Here is a 27,757-nt window from a genome sequence, read left to right as displayed (position 1 = left end):
ATAAAGAAGATGTGGTACATATAGATAATGGGATATTACTTAGTGATTAAAAAGAATGAACTTGAGTCAGTTCTAGTGAGGCGGATAAACCTAGACCCTGTGATACAGAGTGCAGTAAGTCAGAAAAACAATTATCATGTATTCATGCATATATATGGAATAAAAAAAATGGTGTTGATGAACTTAAGTTGTAGAGAAGGAATAGATATGCAGATATAGAGAATGACTTGTGCACACAACAGGAGAAGGAAAGAGTGGGATGAATGGAGAAAGTAGAAACAATATATATATACTACCATGTGTAAAATAGATAGCTAGTAAGAAGATCCCATATAACACAGGGAGTCCAGCTTGGAACTCTGTAATGACCTAGAGGGACAGCATGGGGGGTAGGAAGGAGGCTCAAGAGGGAAGTGATACATATTTAATTATGGCTGATTAGTGCTGTTGTATGTCAGAAACCAACACAACACTGTAAAGCAGTTTTCCTACAATCAAAAAAAATTTTTTTTTTAATAAATAAAAAAATGAATGCTGTAGAGGGTGTGGAGAAAAGGGAACTCTCTGACACTGTTCGCTGGAATGTAAATTGGTACAGCCATTATGGAGAACATTATGGAGGTCTTCAAGAAAAATAAAAATAGAACTACCATATGACCCATCAATTTCACTCCTGGGCATATACCTGGAAAAAAAAAAACATAACTCAAAAAGATACACAGACCTCAATGTTTACAGCAGCACTATTTACAATAGCCAGGAAATGGAAATAATATAAATGTCCATCAATAAAAGAATGCATAAAGAAGATGTGGTAAATATGCATGCTGTACAAACATGTATATATGTTGTTGTTATTGTTCGTTTGCTCAGTCATGTCTAACTCTTTGTGACCATATGGACTGCAGAACGCCAGGCTCGCCTGTCTTTCACTATCTCCTTGAGTTTGCTGAAACTCATGTCCACTGAATGTGCCATCCAACCATCTCATCTTTGTCATCCCCTTCTCCTCCTGCCTTCAGTCTTGCCCAGCATCAGCGTGTTTTCCAATGAGTCAGCTCTTCCCATCTTTGATTCAGTTGGCCAAAGTACTGGAGTTTCAGCTTCAGCATCAGTCCCTCCAGTGAATATTCAGAGCTGGTATTCTTTAGGATTGACCGATTTGATCACCTTGCTGTCCAAAGGACTATCAAGACTCTTCTCCAGTATCACAGTTTGAAAGCATCAATTCCTCAGAGCTCACTTTTATTTTTCACTTTCATATTGGAGAAGGAAATGGCAACCCACTCCAGTGTTCTTGCCTGGAGAATCCCAGGGACGGGGGAGCCTGGTGGGCTGCCGTCTATGGGGTCGCACAGAGTCGGACACGACTGAAGCGACTTAGCAGCAGCAGCAGCCTTCTTTATGGTCCAACTCTCATATCCATACATGATTACTGGAAAAATCACAGCTTTGACTATAGGGACAATCGGCGGCAAAGTGATGTCTCTGCTTTTTAATACACCGTCTAGGTTTGTCAGTTTTCTTTCCCAAGAAGCATGTATCTTCTAATTTCCTGGCTGCAGTCACTATCCACAGTGATTCTGGAACCCAAGGAAATAAAGTCTGTCACTGCTTCCATTTTTTCCCCATCTATTTGTCATGAAGTGATAGGACTGGATGGCATGATCTCAGCGTTTTTTTTAATGTAGAGTTTTAAGCCAACCTTTTCACTCTCCTTTTACCCTCATCAGGACACTCTTTAGTTCCTCTTCACTTTCTGCCACAAGGGCGGTGCCATCTGCATATCTGAGGTTATTGATATTTCTCACAGCAATCTTTTCTCCAGCTTGAGCCTCATCCAGCCCAGCATTTTGCATAATGTACTCTGCATAGTAATTAAATAAGCAAGGTGACCATATACAGCTTTGACGTACTCCTTTCCCAATTTTGAACTAGTTTGGTGTTCCATGACTGGTTCTAACTATTGCTTCTTGACCTGCATACAGATTACTCAGGAGGCAGGTAAGGTGGTCTGGTATTCCCATCTCTTTAAGAATATTCTAGTTTTGTGATCCACACAGTCAAAGTCTTTGGCATAGTAATGAAGAAGAAGCAGATGTTCTTCTGGAATTTCCTTGCTTTTTCTAAGATCCAGGGGATGTTGGCAAATTGATCTCTGGTTCCTCTGCCCTTTTAAATCCAGACTGTACATCTGGGAGTTCTTGGTTCATGTACTGTTGGAGCTGAGCTTGAAAGATTTTGACCCCATGGACTGTAGCCCACCAGGCTCCTCCATCCATGGGATTTTCCAGACAAGAGTACTGGAGTGGGGTGCCATTGCCTTCTCAAAATATGCTATCTAGGTTGGTCATAACTTTCCTTCCAAGGAGTAAGCGTCTTTTAATTTCATGGCTGCAGTCACCAAAATGGTACAGATGAACTTATTTTCAAAGCAGAAATAAAGACAAACAAGTAGAGATAAAACTTACGAATACCAAGCGGGAAAGAGTGGGTGGAATGAATTGGGAGACAGAGATCGACATATATACACTATCATGTATGAAATAGATAACTAATGAAACCTACTTTATAGCACAGGGAACTCTACTCAGTGCTATTTTGTAACCTAAATGTGAAGGAAATCTGAAAAAGAGGGGATACATGTATATATATAAATGATTCATTTTGCTGTATAGAAGAAAGCAATACAACACTGTAAAGCAATTATACTCCAGTTTTTTTTTTTAAAGAATACTATGAAAAAGAAGTTAGAGAGGAAACATCATGTACATAAATTGAAGTGGTCTTTTTAGAAAACTTTCAAAATGCTTCTCTCAGTAGTTCCCAGTTATTTGTGTTAATTCTGGTTTCATCTATTATGTAATTTTTATTTTAATGGATGAGCAAGCAAGACTCATTATTTAATGGATGAGCAAGCAAGGCTATATTATAGAAGTGTTACCTCTTCTAGGTACACTGTCAAACAGGTTTTCCTTAAGGTAGAAAAAAATACATTCAGATGTACTAAAAATGGTAAATTAACCATACTAGGGATTCTTAGATATCTATAAGAAGTTTTGTTTGATGCAAATTCATATTTAGGTATCAACTAAATATCTAGTAGGAACTTTAGGCATTTAAAAGCATTAATCCATATTGTGCTATTCATATGTCAGAGTTTCAGGCTTTCAAAATGTTTTACTGATATATGGCATATATTTTTGAAAAAGCCCTGGTTGTATGCATAACAAGAATTACTTTTGTCAGAGATTACACTGCAGTAACTATTAGAAGATCTTGGTTTTCATCCTGAATTTTCAACATACACAATAAGCCTGAAAACGTATTTCCCTCAAAGAACCCTCTGGTCAGCTGGATCCCTAAAATCCCTCTGGCTCTTACCATTTTATGAGTACTCTATTCGTCTAAAGAGAAGCAACCATGTTAGAAGAATGGGTAAGGAAAACGTAGCATACACATATAAAGAAATAACATTCAACCTTAGGAAATAAGAATCCTGCTATATTCAACAACATGGATGAACCTTAAGGACATTACATTAAGTGAAATAAGCCAGCCACAGAAGGACAAATACTGCATGATTTTGCTTATGAGATATCTTATATAGTTACAGAAACTGAGAGTGTAATGTTATTTGCCAATGGCTGGAGGGAAAGGAAATGGAGATTTGCTATCCACTAGAATTAAAGTTTTAGTTATGTAAAACAGGTAAGTTCTATTCTACAGATCTGCTGTTCAATATTGTGCCTATGGTTAAGAACACTGTATTGTATACTTAAAATTTTGCTAAGAAGGTAGATCTTATGTTAAATTCTCTTATCACAGCAATGAATGTTAATTCAAAATTATATAACCACAATACATATTTAATCAAATTGTTTTACTGCTGTGAATAAGCAATAATATACAGAACCACAGCTTCTTCACTGTACATTTTAGTCTCATAATTGTCATAAATAAGGTGGTAAAGAGAAATACTTGTTTGATAGGATTAGTATATGTAATATTTATTTTGTAGAATGAAATTATAGTCAGTTACTTCTAATTAATTTATCTTATTTAGTTGGATAATTGTTGATTCACTAACACAATCTTTGTGCTATCCATTATATAAATCCTTACCATATATTTAAATGTATATATTATATAATTAGTTTGATTTTATATACCATGTTAATTTGACTTTCAGTTTTTTGACTGGTAAATATTTTAACTCTTGTAGGATGGCTTATAGGACAGTTATATTGACAGAGTATGATAGTGATAAAACCAAACTTATTGTTTTACTTGCCATAGCAATGAGTGGAATAATCTAGTTTGCAGACTACTGATTTCATGTCTATGGCATATAAATCAATACATTTGTGCAGGAGCTTGTAAACCTGCACTTTAACAAACACTGAAGGTAATTCTGATGTAAATATTACAAAAAAACCACACACACACACAAAACCCCATATGAGAAATACTGTTAAATTTGGAATTATTAGCATATATTTGTCTGTCGTTTAGTCGCTAAGTCATGTCCAACTCTTTTGTGACTCCATGGACTGGAGCCCACCAAGCTCCTCTGTCCATGGGATTTACCAGGCAGGAATACTGGAGTGGGTTGCCATTTTCTTCTCCAGGGAATCTTCCCAACCCAGGGAATGAACCCATGTCACCTGCATTGGCAGACGGATTATTTACCACTGAGCCACCAGAGAAGCCATTAGCATATATATATAAAATGTATATATTCCAAACATATGAAAGATAATATACCATATAGGTGTGTGTGTATATATATACACAAACACATATACACAAACTAATGTGTACATATTTGTGTGTATATCTAATTTATGTGTTTGCATATAATATATGGGCCTCTGTGGTGGCTCTGCGGTTAAGAATCCACCTGCAATGCAGGAGATCTGGGTTCGATCCCTGAGTCAGGAAGATCCCCTGGAGAAGGAAATAGCTACCCACTTCAGTATTCTTGCCTGGAAAATCCCATGGACAGAGGAGCCTGGTGCTACAATCCATGGAGTCACAAAAGAAACACACACACTTTTACCTAGTGTCCTTTCGATGGCAATCTGCAATGTCGTCTTATTCTTCCTTCTTCATACTTCTCTTGCCTATTTGACACCTTATCCCTTGTATTTCCTCCTATCTCTCTGTTTTAGACTCCTATCAATGTGTTTTTGTTTTATTACCATCAATATCAAATACATATCAGTTGTGCTTCTACTCACAGCTATTGAATCATATAAATAGATACTGTCTATCAGATGGCTTTAATATGTCTCAAAGAGACTTATTACTAAAACAACTAAATAATATTACTAAAACAACTCTCAATAATCACAGTATTTCTATTCGAAACTTGACCTTTCTTCAACATTTTCCAACTCAGTGAGTATATCTCCGGCCTTCACCAATTTATGCTCACTAGAAAACGATGTTTTATTAGAACACCACCTTCTTTAACATTTCATTACAGAGGTCTTTATCACTATACCTCCTAAATATGTATCAGGTTATTCTACTTCTTTATCACCATCAATATCATCCTAATACAAGCTATCATGATTTTTTTCTTAAATTACAGCAATCACCTCTTAAGAGATTTTCTTGTAGCTAATCTGGCCTCACTTCAAATCAATCTCTATATTTCAGTAAGAATTATCATCTAAAAATGCAAACCTCTTCATTTAATTGATTTTGATAAAAATCCTTCAATAAATTATCAGTATTCTTATCAAATTTTTACATTTCTTAAAATACCCTTTTAGTCTAGATTTTACCTATGACTTCATTTCACTAATTCCACCATTCTTCACTCAATTACTGATTTTACTTTACACTTCAATGATAACAGTGCATTAAAATTTTTAAAACAGCATAAATATGTATTTTCTTTTTAAAAATATTATATCCTAAAATTATGTTTTGAAAACTCTGCAGTTTCATGAGACCATGTCTTGAGTTTCTAAAGAAATAGATCATATTCACCCATATCATAGTGTTTAATTTTTGCCTTCAAATAACATGGTACCTAAAAGATATACTTACAAAACCAAAGGCAAATTATTTCCAAGACTATTCAATTAATTTGAAAAGAATGCCAAATATGAACTGGCACACTAAGGAACAGAACTGTAGGAACAACTTTTATTTCCTTTCACAAGTTTTGATAAAATCAAAGTACTTTTCATTGAGTGATAAAGAAATACTTGATGAAATGCTTCATCTTTCAAAATTCCACTCTATATATCAGTATCCAATCTTCAAAATTTCCTCAGCTCTGATAATTACTCCTTATAATTTTCCTGAATCTGTTAATCTTTTAAGATATCTAATTCTTTAAAGGCCCAAATATAGTTGTTCTTGAATCCCAATTTTGCCTCAGGCAATGACATCAATGCTAAGTTGATAGAAACTGTCTACTTACCATATTGTAGGTGGCTCAGAACCTTCTATTTCTAAGTAATCATACTTTTCTTCCATTTGGAAATCAGTAAATATGAGTGAAATTGTATCCCCAGGTTCTGCTACAATGGTCCAAGTACAATCAGCATTATTATGGTACTCATTAGGAAAACTAGGGCTTGATATGATGCCACTAGATCCTCTCATTGTTCCTCCACATGCATCTTCAGCTGTTGAAAACAAAAATGAGATGTTCAGATATAAATCATTAAGAGAAATGCTATTAAATCAATTGTTAATATTATTGAATAAAGGTAACAGGACAAATGTTTTGAAACCAAATGCACATTATACTAATAGAGATTAAATAAAATGTTAAGTTCATAAAAATTTTTAATCACATATATAAATATAAATGCTATCATGACTGGGCTTCCAGGTGGTGCTGAAAGTGAAAGTGAAGTAGCTCAGTCATGTCCGACTCTTTGTTACCCTGTGGGCTGTAGCCTACCAGGCTCCTCCCTCCATGGAATTCTCCAGGCAAGAATACTGGAGTGGGTTGCCATTTCCTTCTCCAGGGGATCTTCCTGACCCAGGGATCAAACCCTGGTCTCCTGCATTGCAGGCAGACGCTTTAACCTCTGAGCTACCAGTGGTCCTGGGTGGCACTAGTGGTAAAGAATCCACCACTGTGAATCCACTGTGAGTGCAAGACATGCAAGAGAGGTCGGTTTGATCTCTGAGTAGGGAAGATCCCCTAGAGTAGGAAATGGCAAATGGCAACACAGACAGAGGAGACTGGCAGGCTACAGGCCATGGGATCACAAAGAGTCAGACATGACTGAGCAAGGAAGGATGGAAGGATGGGCTATCATGATTATTTTATAATCATTGGTTGAAATAGCAATGATGTAAATAAAAACTGTACTCCAATCAGAGCTCAGAGTAAAAGAATTAAGATTTTCTTTACATTGATTAGATGATGGAGTAAAACAAAAGAAACATTGTTCTTAAGGTCTATAATGGGAAATTTTCAGTCACTTTGTGCATATTCATGATAGTCTCAGCTTTGTTTTTATTTCCTTAATGTAGTTATGTACCAAATAAATAATATGAGAGAATATAATAAAAAATAAATTTTTGTCATTGACATTCAAAAGTTATTGAAAATGTTTGTGGAAATGCAATTTAAATAAAATACATCACATATCTACGACACTTTAATTAGAAAGAAATAATATAGCCACTACAATAATATACTCAGCAACACATCTTTAGTAACATATTCCCTATGACTATCAAGCAATGTAAGCATATTTTGCTACATATTCATATAATACATGTATACACAGTATTATAAATGCAATGACATCAGTGACAGGTTGAGTAGACGTATCAACTTATTATACTGTAGGTGGTTCAGAACCTTCTATTTTATAAATCATACTTTTCTTCAATTTGGAAAGTTTGTACTAATGTTACGTTTGGACATTTGGACCTGCGGTTCTCATTTTCAGTAAGGGCCACAGATTCTCCATGAGTCTATTTTTAACTAATGGAGTATGTTAACAGAGAAATTATATGACCACCAATGCTTAATGCTAAAACATAAGATAAAGCTCATTGTTTAATAAAGAAATTGAAGCTATAAAATGTGTCTTATCCTAACATGGTTTAAGCTGGTCAATAGGCTACTGGTCTATTTGTACAATAAAATTTCTCAAGATTTATGCTGTTGTCTTGAGCCACTCAGGGAATTCCTTCAATTCAAATCAAATGTCTGGGGAAATATCTAGCTCTATAATGACCAATTATTGTTTGATGAAATAGCTAACACTCTATAAGGTTAATAAATAGAGATATACAGCATTCTATTTTACTACACAATGGGCACAGAATGGCAACATGCTTTGGTACTAAGAATAATTTTCTTATTAAATAGTATGCATTAAATAACATTAGCTTCATTCTGTCCCACTCTTTATCCACCTAGCTCCATAATTCAAAATTTAAAAGCATAAATATATTGCTCTTAAAAGATAACTTAATTTTTATCATACACTACGGTAAGTATGGTATTTATTTTAATGATGCCCTCTCTACTTTTTTAAGTTTGATGAGTAATTAGAATGACCTAGTGGTCCAGTATAGACTATGAGATATATTACTATAATTTTCTTGCCAGAATACACAATGTCTTCCCTCAATACGTTAACTTTAACCTCTGGTGAAAATGTCTACAGCTTTCAATCCAGAACCACAAATTATTTCCACTCTTTGTCTTCTCAGTAGTAACACCAAGGTTAAGTATTGCTTCAGAAATGAAATGTTATGCTATCATGTATTTGTAGTGTAACTGGTATGCAACATACTCAAACAAGTTCTGTGAGCTCTTTATTTCTCTGTCTAGATAAAATCTCAGGGAGAAACATTTCAGTTCATACTCAGAATAAGAAAAAAATACTCCAGTTTTTAATTCAAAAATATAAATTTATCTATTAGTGTGTCTAGTCCTGGATGTTGTCATTCAGTCATTCAATCACGGCCAACTCTGCAACCCCATGGATTGCAGTGCACCAGGCCTCCCTGTCCCTCACCATCTCCCAAAGTCTGCCCAAGTTCATGTTCATTGCATCAATGATGCCATCCAGCTATCTCATCCTCTGATGCCCTCTTATCCTTCTGCCCTCAATTTTTAACAGCATTAGGGACTTGTCCAATGAGTTGGCTGTTAGTAGCAGATAGCCAAAATACTGGTGCTTCAGCATCAGTCCTTCCAATGAGGATTCAGGGTTGATTTTCCTAAAGATTGACTGGTTTGATCACCTTGCTGTCCAAGGGACTTTTAGGAGTCTTCTCTAGCACCACAGTTCAAAAGCATCAACTCTTTGCTGTTCTGCCTTTTTTATGGGCTGGCTCTCACAATCGTACATGACCACTGGGAAGACCATAGCCTTGACTACATGAACCTCTGTCAGCAGAGTAATGTCTTTGCTTTTCAACATACTGTCTAGGTTTGTCATAACTGTCCTTCCAAGAAGTAATCATCTTCTGATTTCATGGCTACTGTCACCACCTGCAGTGATTTTGGAGCCCAAGAAGAGGAAATCTGTCTCTACTTCCACCCTCTCCCCTTTTATTTACCATGAAGTAATGGGGCTGGATGCCATGATCTTAGTTTTCTTAATATTTAGTTTTAAGCTGGTTCTTTCACTCTCATCCTTCACCCTCATCAAAAGGCTCTTTAGTTCCTCTTCGTTTTCTGCCATTAGAGTGATATCATCCACATATCTGAGGTAGTTGGTGCTTCCTCCACCTATCTTGATTTCATTTTGTAACTCATCCGGCCCAGCATTTCTCATGATGTGTTCAGCATATAGGTTAAACAAACAGGGTGACAGAAGACAGCCTTGTCATACTCCTTTCTCTATCTTGCATCAATCAGTTGTCCCATACAGGGTTCTAACTGTTGCTTCCTAACGTGTGTACAGGTTTCTCAGGAGACAGATATGATGGTCTGGTATTCCAATCTTTTTAAGAGCTTTCTGCAGTTTAATGATATAAAGGCTTTGGTGTAGTCTATGCAACAAAGATAGATGTTTTTCTTGTCATGGCGAAGGGGCCTGGGTAATGCAACGAAGCTATGAGCCCTGCCATGTAGGACCACCCAAGATGGATGGGTCATAGTGGAGAGTTCTAACAAAATGTGATCTAATCCACTGGAGAAGGGAATGGCAAACCACTGCATTATACATGCCATAAGAACCTCATGAACTGTATAAAAAAATTCCTAGCTAATCACACACAAAAAAATTATTTCATTTGGGTAAAGATTCTTTGCTTTCCTTAGCTAAGGCCTGTGGCAAATGGGGCAGAGGTGAGGGATTGAAGTCAGCTTTTCTTTCCCATTGTCCCCTCTAGAATTTCTTTTTCATCTCTCCCTACTCACTGAGTTCCCTATGATTCATCGTAGATTTGGAAGTAAAAGAGATTAGGGCACATGAATATTATTTGCCTCGCACTGATTTGGTACTGGTTTCCAAGGGCTTTGGCAGATGATTAAAGAAAGATGATTCATTTTGACTGTAAATCTTTTCGTGCGACCCTCAGAAGTTCCCTTGTTGTGGATGAATTGTTTCTCTGGCTGACTGCTTATTTTCTCCACCCTACTGTTAGGTAGGAAATTAGGCATGAGCAACCAAAGGTGGCCTAGACAAAAAGGATGCAAGCTATTCTCTAAACCTCATCCCGGACACACCCAGAGGAGCTAACAGATATGCTACAAGACAACCTCAGAGACTTTTCCAACTCCTGCACATCAACCCTAGGCACACAGTAGAAACAAACTAACCATGAGGTCTTCCGCTTAACCGTAGGCAGCCAGGAGGCAATTAAGGATTCATAAATATTCTATACATATATAAAACTGATTATATTGCAGAGGACACAACCAAATGGAGGAGACAGGAAATATAAAAGGGGGGAAGTCAAGAGGGAACAGTGGCAAGAACGACTCTTTTGAGGTTGGTCTGTTCCCATGTCTTGGGAGTGTCTGTTTAATAACGATAAATCTGCTTGAACTGTAACTGAGCTGTAACTTGTCTGTTGTTTTAAACCCTTTAGTCTGAAGATGGTCCAGAAGATGTTCCAAATTTTTATTGCAATGAGAGAACCAAGACAGAGAAATAACCAACCCAAGAACACCATGTGTATAGAATGGTATGTTCTACTCCCTTTCCAACTATATTTCTTTATCCTTATGGGTAGACCCTTTGGGCAGGATCTAAGATAATTCCAGGCTATAACTCCCTCTCAAAAGTCTTGCATATGGTCAAGGAAACATGCCCCATTTATTTATCCTCTGTGGAAATGCAATTTCTTCCCAAATGTAGACTTCTTGGTTTGCAACAGATATTTAAATATTTCAGCTAAGGTCTTAATAATAATACACTGTGTTCCCCAAGCTCCAGAGCAAACAAATCCATTTGTCTGCATGGTCTCCTTTAAGAAGTAATCTAGGCACATAGAAGACAGACATCACCCCAAATTCTTGTCACATGAAATGCAGAGTAATTCATAGAATAGTTCACCCCAGGGAAAGTCTTATTTTATAGAAAAAGAACTTGAACCCAAAAGTATAATTGACCTGCATGAAAACAAGCATGGGAATCGAGACCTTCCAGCACTCAGACCAATGCTCTTGCCAATTCCTGTATCAAGTTCTCGGTTCAGTACACTTGTTTGATCTCTTTATTACTACAGAGACTATCATAGAATCAGCAATTGACAAAACTGTGAAATAAGTTTTCTTTTAGCTTATTAGATATGCAACATTTTGCCTAGGTGACCTATTTGAATGCCAGAACATTTGTATTGTGATTCAACCTGGATTTACTATAATATTTATAAAAACAAATACAGTTTTATCTTGCAGTAGAATGTATTGCCTAAATAAAAACTTCATTTTTGTATCAAGAGTTAGAACAAGTAAAAGGCAAACAAACCATGAGACTTTTATATATAGTGCTGTGCTCTCTCTGCTAAATAATATTGCCTGGTCTCTGGGCAAAGTGCCTTGATACATATCGTGGCAATGACAGAACCTTTATTCTTTCAGCATCAGTCTGTCGTGGTCACCAGCCTTGCTCATTTGATTAGTGTTGTCTGTAGTATTTTCTGTCTCTTATGTCACAGAAAGGGCAGGGCTCATAGAAATTATTCAATAGAACCACAGAACATAGAACATTCAATAGAACATACTCAAGATACACATGAGGTGATACTGGTTATTTGTATAAGCTTTCTTTGAATTTTAAAGTTAATTCATTTGGTCATCTAGTCAAGCAATGTTCTTCGAGATATGCTAAAATACCAGGAGAAACTGTGTTAGTCTTTCATGCTACAGTGGTTATTTAAGTCAGCATGATACCTGCCTAACTGATAATTCTGTACATAGCAGAGATTAAGGCTCTAAATAAGTAACAAAAAACATATAAAATTACATTTCTGTCAGGTACCTTGAAGAAGGAGTGTTTAGTACTGACAATGCATGTTTGTGGCTTTGAAGTAGGAAGTGATGATGGACTAGAAACCTGAAGGGTGAATAGTTAGGCATTAACTACATGAGGAAATGAACATTGTTTTGAGTACATACACATGTTTTTTCACCAGAGGAAATGAGCATTCTCCAAAATTCCCCAAGCTGAGAAGAAAAAAATAAATAAATAAATCGATATGCAACTTCCAAGACCTTGCAGGACATTTTTGACAAGACTATGGGATGCATTCAGAGGAGCAATGGAAAGTTATTAATGGGTTTTCAGCAAAGAGATGACATGATTGGTTTTGAGTCTTAAAAATATTCTTGCTGCTCTATAAAAATGACAGAGAAAGGAAATAATGGAAGATATAGATTAGGGGACTGAATCAAGAATCCAGTCAATTTTTCTCATGCTTTATTATTCCCAAAGATAAACTATCTCTCATTTATTCAGTAGTTTAGAGTATTTTTGTCTCAATATCTTCAAAATATTAGTTTGGTCTTTGTAGGTACTTTGGGATAAACAGCATAATTGCACAATAAATAAGAATAATTATCTTAGATCCATTTTTAAGAATAATGTTTTTCATCTAAAGAGTAAAGCAATATGATTATATATTTTAGACTTCTCATGATGTTAACTAGAAGTAATGATGGCTTCAAAATGTAGTTATTTAACATACTAGAAATATAAAAAGGTTGATGGTTTCTCTACTCTTGTTCTAAAAATGATTTAGGTTGTTAAGACTTAAAATGTGATTTCTTTCTTTTTTTTGAATGCAATACATAGGCTGAATGATGTTAGTGGCATGTTAAGTTTGCAGAGTCACTCACACTATTGTAAAACATGAAGGAAACAACCAACTCAGCTAACAGAATCAGTGAGGGCAATGTAGTCATTTAAGAACATGATTTTTTTTAATTAATCATTTGAGTTGAAACTTATTCCAATTACCTGCATGAAATACTAACAACTCTGTCTAAATTCTTGATGTACTCAAATATATTGATAAAAATATAGCTATTAAATTTAAAATGCTATTAAACCTAATTTTAACTGTTTATAATATTGTAAATCTACCATCAAATGCTCCTGTTTCTACACTTTAAAATAACTGAATTTATAGAAACAATACCCTTTAATTTCTTACCTATAAAGCAGGGGGAAAAGTCACAAAATAAAATCAAAATTATTGGTATTAAGAAGAAAAAAGCTTAATAATTTGCAGAAATTTATTTTTCTTAAAATCAAATTTTATTTACATTTAATTACTGTGACACTTATTTAGATACTGAAAATAACTGATCTTGCTCTGATTTTGAGTATGAGATCATACTCATTTGAAGTAGTATAAGCTGGAACTTCCACAAAAATGTCAGTCAGTTCAGTCACTCAGTCCTGTGCAACTCTTTGTGACCCCATGAATCGCAGCACGCTAGGCCTACCTGTCCATCACCAACTCCTGGAGTCCACCCAAACCCATGTCCATTGAGTCAGTGATGCCATCCAACCGTCTCATCCTCTGTCGTCCCCTTCTCCTCCTGCCCTCAATCTTTCCAAGCATCAGGGTCTTTTCAAATGAGTCAGCTCTTCACATCAGGTGGCCAAGTATTGGAGTTTCAGCTTCAGCATCAGTCAGGATGGACTGGTTGGATCTCCTTACAGTCCAAGGCACTCTCAAGAGTCTTCTCCAACACTACAGTTCAAAAGCATCAATTCTTCGGCACTCAGCTTTCTTTATAATATGACTCTCACATCCATACATGACCACTGGAAAAACCATAGCCTTGACCAGATGGACCTTTGTTGGCAAAGTAATGCCTCTGCTTTTTAATATGCTGTCTAGGTTGGTCATAACCTTCCTTCCAAGGAGTAAGTGCCTTTTTTATTTCATGGCTTCAGTCAACATTTGCAGTGATTTTGGAGACCAAAAAAATAAAGTCTGACACTGTTTCCACTGTTTCCCCATCTGTTTGCCACGAAGTGATGGGACCGTATGCTATGACCTTAGTTTTCTGAATGTTGAGCTTTAAGCCAACTTTTTCACTCTCCTATTTCACTTTCATCAAGAGGCTCTTTAGTTCTTCTTCACTTTCTGCCATAAGGGTGCTGTCATCTGTATATCTGAGGTTATTAATATTTCTCCCAGCAATCTTGATTCCAGCTTGTGCTTCCCCAGCCAGAGTTTCTCATGATGTACTCTGCATATAAGTTTAATAAGCAGGGTGACAATATACAGCCTTGACATACTCCTTTTCCTATTTGGAACCAGTCTTTTGTTCCACGTCCACTTCTAACCTTTGCTTCCTGACCTGCATACAGGTTTCTCAAGAGGCAGGTCAGGTGGTCTGGTATTCCCATCTCTTTCAGAATTTTCCAGTTTATTGTGATCCACACAAAGGCTTTGGCATAGTCAATAAAGCAGAAATAGATGTTTTTCTGGAACTCGCTTGCTTTTTCTATGATCCAGTAGATATTGGCAATTTGATCTCTGGTTCCTCTGCCTTTTCTAAAACAAACTGAAACTTCTGGAGGTTCACAGTTCACATATTGCTGAAGCCTGGCTTGGAGAATTTTAAGTATCACTTTACTAGCGTGTGAGATGAGTGCAATTGTGCAGTAGTCTGAGCGTTCTTTGGCATTGCCTTTCTTTGAGACTGGAATGAAAATTGACCTTTTCCAGTCCTGTGGCCACTACTGAGTCTTCCAAATTTGCTGGCATATTGAGTACACCACAAACATGACAGCTTAAAAAAAAAAAGTTTCAAAACAAACCTACAAGTTGACTGTAACACATTTTTTCAGATATTGATCATACTGTTCTCTGTCCTGCTATTAGTTTCTTCTTAAAGAGCTTAGGGATTTTTGGAGGGAGTAGTGACAGGACATAGGCTTATTTTTTTCAAAAAAAGAAATGAATTGTACATTGTAGAAGAGGAGTACACTTGGTCAGTTCCAGATACTGCTAAGCATTCAATCCAATCTCAGATGTTACACTGGGAAATTCTGCAAATCTCCCTTGCTAAATTTCAACATTCCATCAGCACTCAAGTAAAATTGTCATTTATGTGAGGTTTTCTTTTCTTCCCAAGACAGGCATCACTGCTATCTCCTAATTAGACAAACTATTTAATATTAAATTCATTAATTATCTATTACATATACAGAGCAGCAGGTCCACATATATAGCAACTTTCTTTATATTTAATAGTTTAGCCTTACACATCTTTATTTGTAAGAAGAAACTCTTTTTCTCATAGTGGCTCCAACGGTAAAGAATCTGTCTGCAATTCTTTGAGACCAGTGTAGAGACCAGTATAGATCCCTGGGTAAGGAAGATCCCCTGGAGGAGTGAATGGCTACTCACTCCAGTATTCTTGCTTGAGCTGCAGAATTCTATAGACAGGGGAGCCTGGTGTGCTACAGTTCATGGGGTTGCAGAGTTGGACACGACTGGTTGACTAACACTTTCATTTTCACTTTTCAAGGGAAGAAAATTAGGAACAGGGTAATTATAACACTTGTCAAGGTACAACAAATAATCTTCCAAATTTTAAAGAAACTAAAAATGTTGATCATTATGAAAGAAAACTAAAGGATTTCTCAATTTTTTATCTCTCACTTAAGCTACTTCTGATTCTTTCTAAAACAGATGAAATTAAATTCATCTGAGAAATTGATTTATGACAACTTGAAGACAAATATTCATCATTTTTATCCAGATGACCACATCATGGAAATGAACTAAATATGACATCTCAGCACTGAAGATTTAGTTCTGAATATTCAAAGATGGTTGGATGGCATCACCAACTCAATGGACATGGGTTTGGGTGAACTCCAGGAGTTGGTGATGAACAGGGAGACCTGATGTGCTGCAGGGCATGGGGTTGCAAAGAGTCAGACACGACTGAGCGACTGAACTGAACTGAACTCAAATATGCTTTAAAGTAAATATCCCACCTCAGTTTTATTTACTTTCCTTAAGAAACATGCTTGCTGGCTCAAACAGCAAAGAATTCACCTGCAATGAAGGAGACCTGGTTCGATTCCTGGGTTGGAAAGATCCCCTGGGGAAGGGAATGGCTACCCCTTCTAGTATTCTGCTCTGAAGAAGTCCATGGACAGAGGAGCCTGGCAGTCTACTGTCCATGGGGTTGCAGAGTCGGACACAACTGAGTGACTTTCACTGAAGAGACATGTTTAGAAATGACAATGTAAGTTAATGCACTGAGGAAAGTAATTAATAAATATTTTTCACTCAATACTTCTCAGAATTTCCAAATTAAAAAAAAAAACACACAAGAATTCATTCAATGATAATTTAAATTATCTAAAAATCTGGAGGAAAAATAAAATCTTAAAATCAAGAAAGAGCCATGATAGCAAAACAGGGAGCATATTTTCACGTTTTTTCAAAGAATTTTAAAAACTGAGCAAAATATATCTTTATTCAAACACTGGGCCAGGGCCATATAGAACTGTGATCCCAAAATGGAGAGGACAAAGGGGGAGGCTCCCATAATTGCCTGGCATTTGTCTAGAAGCAATTTCAAAACCATAAACCAAGGAGTGGATTTTAAAAAGAACATCATGTTCTCCCTAGAATGAGTAGACACTGTGAGGAAATATGAAGTGCCTATAAGCCGAAAGACAGATCCAGAGAAAAGGGAGCTCTGCAGAAAAAGAATTTACAAAATCTTAATAGCTGTCCCTGGATAGGTGCTAAATACTAACAAATGCATGCAAAGGATAAAATTCCATGGTGTTAGGCAGAGTCAAGGGATCTGTGGCCTGAAAGGTTCCAAGAGAGAGGCATAGTTGGATAATTTTCAATTTCCTTTGGCAAGAATGAAGAGTCCTCTGTAAATAACCAGTATCAGTTCAGTTCAGTTCAGTTCAGTCGCTCAGTCATGTCTGACTCTTTGCGACCCCATGAACAGCAGCACACCAGGCATCCCTGTCCATCACCAACTCCTGGAGTTCACTCAAACTCATGTCCATCGAGTCGGTTATGCCATCCAGCCATCTCATCCTCTGTCATCCCCTTCCCCTCCTGCCACCAATCCCTCCCAGCATCAGGGTCTTTTCCAATGAGTTAACTCTTCACATGAGGTGGCCAAAGTATTGGAGTTTCAGCTTTAGCATCAGTCCTTCCAATGAACACCCAGAACTGATCTCCTTTAGGATGGACTGGTTGGATCTCCTTGCAGTCCAAGGGACTCTCAAGAGTCTTCTTCAACACTACAGTTCAAAAGCATCAATTCTTTGGTGCTCAGTTTTCTTCACAGTCCAACTCTCACATCCATACATGACTACTGTAAAAACCATAGCCTTGACTAGATGGACCATTGTTGGCAAAGTCATGTCTCTGCTTTTGAATATGCTATCTAGGTTGGTCATAACTTTCCTTCCAAGGAGTAAGCGTCTTTTTATTTCATGGCTGCACCATCTGCAGTGAAACTAGTATACTTACCAGCAAATTTAGAAGGGATACACTTTCAGTAGAGGAGTTAAACCATCCCTGAAGTTTACTCTAGAACATCCCTAACAAACTTAAAACTCGAAAACATAAACTGAACCAAATATATATTCACTATATGCCAGATGAATGCCCAACATTTCTTAAAAAAAGATAACTAAATCCATACACTCAGTAATTTAAAATTCACAAAGTTCAACACCCAGTAAAAAATGATTAGCCATCTCAAGAAGCAGAAAATTATGACCAATTATCCAGAGAAATATCAGTTAATAGAAACAGAGAAAAAATGTGGAGATAATGGAATTAGCATACAAAAACTATATAACATATTTTAACTGTATTTTACTATATCTAGCCTGTGCCTGGTTTTGGTATCTCCTGAGAGTTAAGAATGATTTTCATAATTCTAAAGGATTATAAAAACAGATGAAAAATAGACTAGAATTAAAGATAAATATATGATGGAGACCACATATGCTATGGAAAGTCTAAAATATTTACTACATAGCCATTTACAGAAAAAGTAAACACAGTGACTATAGTGAGAAAAGGAAGAGAAGACATAAATTAAAACCAAATGAAACTCAGATCAAAATACATTATTAAGAATAAAAATAATTGCTCAATGGGCCTTAGAGCAGATTAGATACTACAGAATAAAACATATAAAACTTGAACACAGATCAACAGAAATTATTCAAAATGAAGCAAAGAAAATAGAAGAACTTAAAAAATATTTTTTCTCCTGTAGGAAAATATGCAACAGCAGCAGCAGGAAATATGAAGCAGCTTAGCATAAATTATACTAAAATTCCAAAAAGGCTGTGGGGAGGGGAGGAACCCTAGAAAAGTATTTGAAGAGAAAAATATTTCCGAATTTGATAAAAACTAAAAATCCAGATATAAGAAGCACATGCATCTTAGCATCTTGATGTGGAGAGATAACTAGCTAAGCACTAAAACCCCTGTTCCATCTTCAAATGTAAGGTTATTGTTGGGAGACAGCTTCACAAGAATGGCAAACTTTCTAACGCTCCTCACGTCTAGGTTAAGCCACGTAACTGAATTCTTGTTAGTAGAATGTCAGTGATGTGAATTACCATTGCATGCTTTGGTCATAAAAACTTCCCACAAAATCACTGACATTTTTTCTTCTTATTTTATCTGGATACTGTGACCTTGAGTGACCTTAAAGGCCACATGTTGATGAAAGGTATTTTTCTGGGTTAGTATTTGAAAACCTCTATCTCCCTCTAATTTGTAAGCTCTAAAAAGGTAGGGATTGGGCCTTTTTTTATTATTCTTTGTTGGTTATTTATTTTAAATATACCAGTGTGTACATGTATGGGCCAGAACATACTCTGACTATGTGGATCACGATAAACTGTGGAAAATTCTTAAAGAGATGGGAATACCAGACCACCTTATCTGTCTCCTGAGAAACCTGTACACAGGACAAGAAGTAACAGTTAGAACTGGACATGGAACAAGCAGACTGGTTCAAAATTGTAAAAGTGGCATGTCAAGGCTGTATATTGTCACCCTGTTATTTAACTTACATGCAGAGTATATCATGTGAAATCCTGGGCTGGATGACTCACAAGCTAGAATCAAGATTGCTGGGATAAATATCAACAACCTCAGATATGCAGATACCACCCTACTGGCAGAAAGTGAAAAGGAACTAAAGAGCCTCTTGATGAGGGTGAAAGAAGAGGGTGAAAAGGCTGGCTTATAACTCAACAGTAAAAAAACTAAGATCATGCCATCGGGTCCCATCACTTTATGGCAAATAGATAGGGGAGAAATGGTAACAGTGACAGATTTTATTTATTGGGCCCTAAAATCACTGTGCACAGTGATTGTAGCCATGAAATTAAAAGACTTTCTCCTTGGAAGAAAAGCCATGACAAACCTAGAGAACATATTAAAAGCAGAGACATCACTTTGCTGACAATGGTGTGTATAGTCAAAGCTATGGTGTTTACAGTAGTCATGCAGGATATGAGAGTTGGACCATAAAGAGGACTGAGCACCAAAGAATTGTTGTTCTCAGATCATAGTGCTTGAGAACATTGATTCTTGAGAGTCCCTTGGACTGCAAGGAGATCAAACCAATCAATCCTAAAGGAAATCAACCCTGAATATTCATTGGAATGGCCGATGCTGAAACTGAAGCTCCAATACTTTGGCCACCTGATACGAATAGCCTACTCACTAGACAAGAGCCTGATGCTAGGAAAGACTGAAGACAAAAGGAAAAGATGGCAGCAGAAAATGAGACAGGTTAGATAACAAAACCAAATCAACGAACATGAATTTTAGCAAATTCCAAGAGATAGTGGAGGGCAGAGGAGCCTGGCATACTGCAGTCCATGAGTTCACAAAAGTTGGACAGGATTTAGTGACTGAACAACAAAAACATGGTAGCTCTATGTTTTAATTTCTTAAGGAGCCTTCATAATGTTCTCCACAGTGGCTGTGCCAATTTCCAAAAACAGTATAGGAGTGTTCTCTTTTCTCCACACCTTCTCCAGCATTTATTGTTTTTCAATTTTTTAGTGATAGCCATTCTTACTGGTGTGAGGTGATAACTCATTTTAGTTTTGATTTGCATATCTTTAATAATTAGTGATGTTGAACATCTTTTCATGTGGCTCTTGGTCATCTGTATGTCTTCTTTGGAGAAATGTCTATTTAGGACTCTGTCCTTTTTTTTTTTTTTTTGCCCATATTTTTATTTATTTTTTTATGATATTCAGCCACATGAACTGTTCGTAAATTTTGGAGACTAATCCCTTGTCAGCTGCCTCATTTGTAAATATTTTATCCCATTCTGTGGGTCTTCTTTTCATTTTATTTATGGTTTCCTTTGCTGTGCAAAGGCTTTTGAGTTTAATTAGGTCCCATTTATTTATTTTCATTTTTATTTCCATGAGTATGGGAGACAGATTGTAAAAGATACTGCTGTGATTTATGTCACAGGGTGTTCTATGTCTGTCTCTAAGAACTACAAAATGTCCAGTCTCATATTTAGGTCTTAACCATTATGAATTTATTTTTGTGTATGGTGTTAAAGAATGTTTTAATTTTGTGTTTTTATTTACATGCAGCCATCCAGCTTTTCCAGCACGATTCACTGAAAAGACTATCTTTCCTCCACTGTATGTTGCCTCCTTTGTTGTAAATTAACTGACCATAGGTGTGTGGGTTTATTCTGGGCTTTCTATCCTGCTCTGTTGATCAGGATATTTCTATTTTTGTGCCAGTACAATACTGTTTTGATGACTATACCCTTGTAGTATAGTCTAAAATCAGGAAGGCCGATTCCACCAGCTCCATTTTTCTTTCTCAAGACTGGTTTGGCTATTTGAGGTCTTCTGGATTCCATACAGATTTTAAGATTTTTTTGGTTCTAGTTCTGTGAAAAACGCCATAGGTCATTTCATAGAGATTACACTGAATCTGTACTGCCTTGGGTAGTGTAGTCATTTTGACAAAATTGATTCTTTCAATCCAAAAAAAGGGAAAATCTTTTCATCTGCTGGTCTCATATTCAATTTCTTTCAACAGCATCTTATAGTTTTGGGAGTTCAGTAAAGGTCTTTTGTCTCCTTAGTAGGGTTTACTCCAAGGGGATTTTATTCTTTTAGATACAATGATAATGGGATCGCTTTTTGTATTTCTCTTCCTGATCTCTCATTGTTGCTGCAGCTGCTGCTGCTGCTAAGTCGCTTCAGTCGTGTCCGACTCTGTGCAACCCCATAGACAGCAGCCCACCAGGCTCCTCTGTCTGTGGGATTCTCCAGGCAAGAACACTGGAGTGGGTTGCCATTTCCTCCTCCAATGCATGAAAGTGAAAAGTCAAAGTGAAGTCGTTCAGTCATGTCTGACTCTTAGCGACCCCATGGACTGCACCCTACCAGGCTCCTCCGTCCATGGAATTTTCCAGGCAAGAGTACTGGAGTGGGGTGCCATTGCCTTCTCCACTTTCATTGTTAGGATACAGAAATACAACAGATTTCTGTGTATTAATTTTATATCCTGCAACTTTACAAAATTAATCAATGAGGCCTAGTAGTCTTCTGGTAGTGTCTTTAGGATTTTCTATGTATAGTATCATATCATCTGCAAACAATGGCAGTTTTAACTTTTTTTCCAGTTTGGATCCCATTCATTTCTTTTCTTCTCTGATTAATGTTGCTAGTACTTCCAAGACTATGTTGAATAAAAGTGGTCTGATTGGGCACTTTTGTCTTGTTCCTGATCTTAGAGAAAATGGAGGACTAGATGGTTTCACAGGCAAATTCTCCCTGGTGACTCAGACAGTAAAGCATCTCCCTGCAATGCAGGAGACCTGGGTTTGATCCCTGGGTCGAGAAGATCCCCTGGAGAAAGAAATGGCAACACACTCCAGTACTCTTGCCTGGAAAATTCCATGGATGGAGGGGCCGGGTAGGCTACAGTCCATGGGATCACAAAGAGGCAGATATGACTGAGAAACTTCACTGGTTCACTGGTTTATAGAAGAGCCAACACCCATCCTTCTGAAACTGTTATAAAAAATTGCAGAGGGAGGAAAACTCCCAGTCATGTTCTATGAGGCCACATTCACCCTGATACCACAACCAGACAAACATATACAAAAAAGAAATTTACAGGCCAATGTCACTGATGAACATAGACACAAAATACTGGCAATCTGAATCCAATGATACATTAAAAGGCTCATGATCAAGACAGATGCATCCCAGGGATGCAATAATTTTTCAATATCTTCAAATAAATCAGTATGATATATAACATCAACAAATTGAAGAATAAAAACTATATGATCATCTGAATAGACACAAAATGAGCTTTTGACAAAATTCAGCATCCATTTATGATAAAACTCTCCAGAAAGTGGACATAAAGGGAATATACCTCAACATAATAAAGGCCATATCTAACAAACCAACAGCTAACATCATACTCAATGATGAATGTGCTGTGCTTAATCATTCAGTCGTGTCCAACTCTTTGCGCCCCCATGGACTGTATCCCACCAGACTCCAGGGGATTCTCCAGGCAAGAATACTGGAATGCTGAAAGCATTTCCTCTAAAATCAGGAATAAAACAAGGATGTCCACTCTCGCCACTTTTGTTCATTAAGTATGCTCAATGTTAGCTGTGAGTTTGTTGGGAATTTTTTAATCACAGTTTCATTATCAGTACTTATAAATGGTCGGTTCGTATTTTTTATTCATTCTTTTTATTTCTTGATGAGTATGGTTAAAAGTTTATCAATTTTGTTTACTTTCTCCAAAAACCAGCTTTTAGTTTCATGGATCTTTGCTAATATTTTCTTCATTTCTATTTAATTTATTTCTGCCATAATCATTTTGACTTTTTTTTCCTTCTAACAATTTTAGCTTTTGCTTGTTCTTCTCTCTATTATTGCTTTAGGTGTAAGGTTAGGTTGTTTGTGATTTTTCTTATTTCTTGATGTAAGACTGTATTGCTATAAATTTCCCATTAGAACTGCTTTTTTTGCATCCCATAGGTTTGGAATTATTGTGCTTTCATTTTCATTTCATTCTCTAGGTGTTTTTTTTATTTCTGCTTTGATTTCTTCAGTGATCCACTGGTTGAAAGTAAAAGTGTTAGTCACTCAGCAGTGCATACTGTAGCCCGCCAGTTCCTCTGTCCATGGAATTCTTTAGGCAAGAATACTGAAGTGGGCTGCCATTTCTTTCTCCATGGGATCTCCCCGACCCAGGGATCAAACTCAGGTCTCTTAAATTGCACCCAGATTCTTTAACCATCTGAGCCACCAGGGAAACCCTATTCAGTAGCAAATTGTTTAGCCCTCCATGTGTTTTGTGTTTTATACAGCTTTTTTATAGTTTATTACTAATCTCATAGCTTCATGGACAGAATAGATGTTTGATATGACTTCAGTTCTCTTAAATTTACCGAAGCTCACTTTGTAGCCTTTGTGTGGTCAATCCTAAAGAATGTTCCATGTGCACAAAGAATGTGAATTCTGCTGCTTTTGGATGGAATGCCTTTTAAAGAACAATTAAGTCTATCTGGTCTAATGTGTCATCTAAAAGCCCTGTTTTCCCTTATATATCTATATCAATATATGTATGTTAATTATAATATATATACAATATATAATCATACTAATTAATATTGATAATAAATTATAATTGTGATTAATATCAATAATTAATCAATAGTCACAATAATATAATATATAATCAATAATTACTTAAAACATAAGTGTATTATATGCTCCAACCAAAAGACAGAGAGTGCTGAATGGATACTAAAACAAGACCACATATATGCTATCTACAAGAGACCCTCTTCAGACCAAGGGACACACACAGACTGAAAGTGAGGGGATGGAAAAGATATTCCATGCAAACGGAAATCAAAAGAAAACTGAAGTAACAATACTCATATCATACAAATAAACTATAAAATAAAGACTTTTATAGAGACAAAGGAGGACATTATATATGATCAAGTGATCAAAACAAGAAGACATAACAATTGTAAACTTATAGACATCCAGCATAGGAGTACCTCAATATAGAAGGCAAATACTAAGCGCCATGAAGGGAGAAATCAACAGGAACACAACAGTAGTGGAGGATTTTAACATTCAACTTTCACCAATGGACAGATGATGTATCTATTTTTGTTCACATCACATCTGTACTATTAAAGAAAGACTGACATATATAGTAGAGATTTATATGAATTTACTGAATTAAATATGAAATAAATGAATATATACACCTATTTAGGCTAATCATCAAATTAAACTCTAATTTCTGAGCCATCTATGGAATAGCATAAAAAGAAAACACAAGTTATATGTCACCATTCCAAAACAGGATAATTGATAATTGGAACAAAAAATCAAAACAAAGTAGAAGGATGATAATATTTGCCAAATAAATTTTAGGAACAAACTGTATGTTGTATGTCAAAAGCTTTATAATAAAAAGGTAAGCATAAACGGAAAATGCTTATTGCTGTTCAGTATGGGAGTTACCTCATTTTAAAACTTTTCTCCATATTTTACTTCAAATCATTATTTGCAGATGGAAGAATTATATATGTGGAGTATTCAAGAGAATCATCCAATAAAATATTGATTTAATGTGTGAATTAAGCAAGACTACAGTTAGAACTGGACATGAAATAACAGACTGGTTTCAAATAGGAAAAGGAGTACGTCAAGGCTGTATACTGTTACCGTGCTTACTTAACTTCTATACAGAGTACATCATGAGAAATTCTGGGCTGGAAGATGCACAAACTGGAATCAAGATTGCCGGGAGAAATATCAATAACCTCAAATATGCAGATGACACCACCCTTATGGCAGAAAGTGAGAAGGAACTAAAAAGCCTCTTGATGAAAGTGAAAGAAGAGAGTAAAAAAGTTGGCTTAAAGCTCAACATTCAGAAAACTAAGATCACGGCATCGGGTCCCATCTCTTCATAGGAAATAGATGGGGAAAGAGTGGAAACAGTGTCAGACTTTATTTTTCTGGGCTCCAAAATCACGGGAGATGGTGACTGCAGCCATGAAATTAAAAGACGCTTACTCCTTGGAAGGAAAGTTATGACCAACCTAGATAGCATATTCAAAAGCAGAGACATGACCTTGCTAACAAAAGTCTGTCTAGTCAAGGCTATGGTTTTTCCAATGGTCATGTATGGATGTGAGAGTTGGACTGTGAAGAAACCTAAGCACCGAAGAATTGATGCTTTTGAAGTGTGGTGTTGGAGAAGACTCTTGAGAGTCCCTTGGTCTGCAAGGAGATTCAACCCATCCATTCTAAAGGAGATCAGCCCTGGGTGTTCTTTGGAAGGAATGATGCTAAAGCTGAAACTCCAGTACTTTGGCCACCTGATGTGAAGAGTTGACTCATTGGAAAAGACTCTGATGCTGGGAGGGATTGGGGGCAGGAGGAAAAGGGGACGACAGAGGATGAGATGGCTGGATGGCATCATCGACTCTATGGATGTGAGTTTGAGTGAACTCCCGGAGTTGGTGTTGGACAGGGAGGCCTGGCATGCTGCAATTCATGGGTCACAAAGAGTCAGACATGACTGAGTGACTGAACTGAACTGAACATAAGGGCAATACTCAAAAATATATGAGCACTAAACAATTAGAAGCTGAGGTTTTTTAAAAATATAATTTCTAATAGGATAAAAATTCAAATATCTAGGAATGAAAGTAGTGAAACAAGAAAAGCCTGAGTGAAGTTTTAAATTTATTTTTGAAAGAAAATTTAGATCTATGTAAATAAATAGACATTCCATGTTTTCAAACAGTAACCTAAAAATGTCAATTCTCCCCAGATTAATCTGTAATGTAATATAATCCCAATCAAAATTTTGGAATGTGTATGTGTGCATGTGTAGATACAAGTATGTAAACTGACAAGCTATTTTTAAAATTTACCTCGAGTCTTATGGACTCTGTGGGAGAGGGAGAGGGTGGGAAGATTTGGGAAAATGACATTGAAACATGTAAAATATCATGTAAGAAACGAGATGCCAGTCCAGGTTCGATGCACGATACTGGATGCTTGGGGCTAGTGCCTGGGACGACCCAGAGGGATGGTAGGGGAGGGAGGAGGGAGGAGGGTTCAGGATGGGAAACACATGTATACCTGTGGCGGATTCATTTTGATATTTGGCAAAACTAATACAATTATGTAAAGTTTAAAAATAAAATTAAATTAAATTTAAAAAAAAAGAAATCTTGAAAAAAAAATAAAATAAAATTTACCTCGAAATTCAAAAAGCTAATAAGCATATCTAAAATAATCTTAAAGAGGAAAATAAATTTAAGTTACCACCATTAAGATTTATTATTATAAAGCTACACTAATCAAAACAATGAGGGATTAAAAGTAAATATAGATCAGTCAACCAATGGAACAGAAAAAAAGATTTCAGAAAAATACATACCTGCATACACACAAACACACTTAAACATTTGATTTGTGAAAAAAACGGCACTGCAGAGCAGTGGGAATAGAACATCTTTTCATTAAATGGTGCTCGATCAATTGGATATCCACATTTTAACCATAGACTTAAATAAAAAAGGTGAAAGAATTCAGATCCTGCATGTGTGCTCAGTCATGTCTGACTCTGTACAACACCTCGGGCTGTAATCAGTCACGTTCCTCTGTCCATGGGATTTTCCAGGCAAGAATACTGGAGTGGTTTGCCATTTCCTACTCCAGGTGATCTCTAGACCCAGGGATCTAACCCATGTCTCCTGCTTCTCCTGCATTGGCAGGTAGATTCCTTATCACTAGCACTACAAGGGAAGCCCTCAGATTCTGAAACAATGTAAAATATCCTTAGGATTGTCCAAGTTTTCTTAAATAGGTATATTATACTACATAAAAATTAGGAATTATATTTTTAAAGTAATTTCACTAGGAGAATCCAGACACAAAGTGGAAGATACTTCCAATATACATAATTGATGAAGTTTCACCCAAAATATATAAAAAACTACAAATCATTAAGTAACAAGCAAACAACTTACTAGAAAAATAGACAAAACACTATAATTAGCATCTCACAATTGAAAGCAGAGGAATTGCCAATGGACATATAAGAAAGGTACTCAATAGTCATCAAGGAGATTAAAATTAAAATCACAATAACTCTCTACTACACACACACACTAGAAAGTTTAAAATTACAAAAATTGATAATGTAAAAGTTTAGTAAGAAAATGAAACAGTCCAAATTTCTGTATCCCCCTGATAAC

General features: G+C 36.4%; 1 protein-coding gene across 1 annotated transcript in view; it reads right to left on the bottom strand.

Annotated features, from left to right (window-relative positions):
• CSMD3 (CUB and Sushi multiple domains 3) overlaps positions 1–27,757 on the bottom strand; it is a 1,470,240-nt gene that overhangs the window by 1,039,377 nt on the left and 403,106 nt on the right. Inside the window, exon 5 of the mRNA NM_001424929.1 lies at positions 6,443–6,650. Within this exon, the coding sequence (NP_001411858.1) occupies positions 6,443–6,650 (208 nt within the window). The remainder of the gene's footprint in view (positions 1–6,442; positions 6,651–27,757) is intronic.

The sequence above is a fragment of the Bos taurus genome, chromosome 14 (genome assembly GCF_002263795.3).
Source record: "Bos taurus isolate L1 Dominette 01449 registration number 42190680 breed Hereford chromosome 14, ARS-UCD2.0, whole genome shotgun sequence".
Taxonomy (NCBI): Eukaryota; Metazoa; Chordata; class Mammalia; order Artiodactyla; family Bovidae; genus Bos; species Bos taurus.
This window is presented reverse-complemented; position numbering and strand designations above follow the sequence as displayed.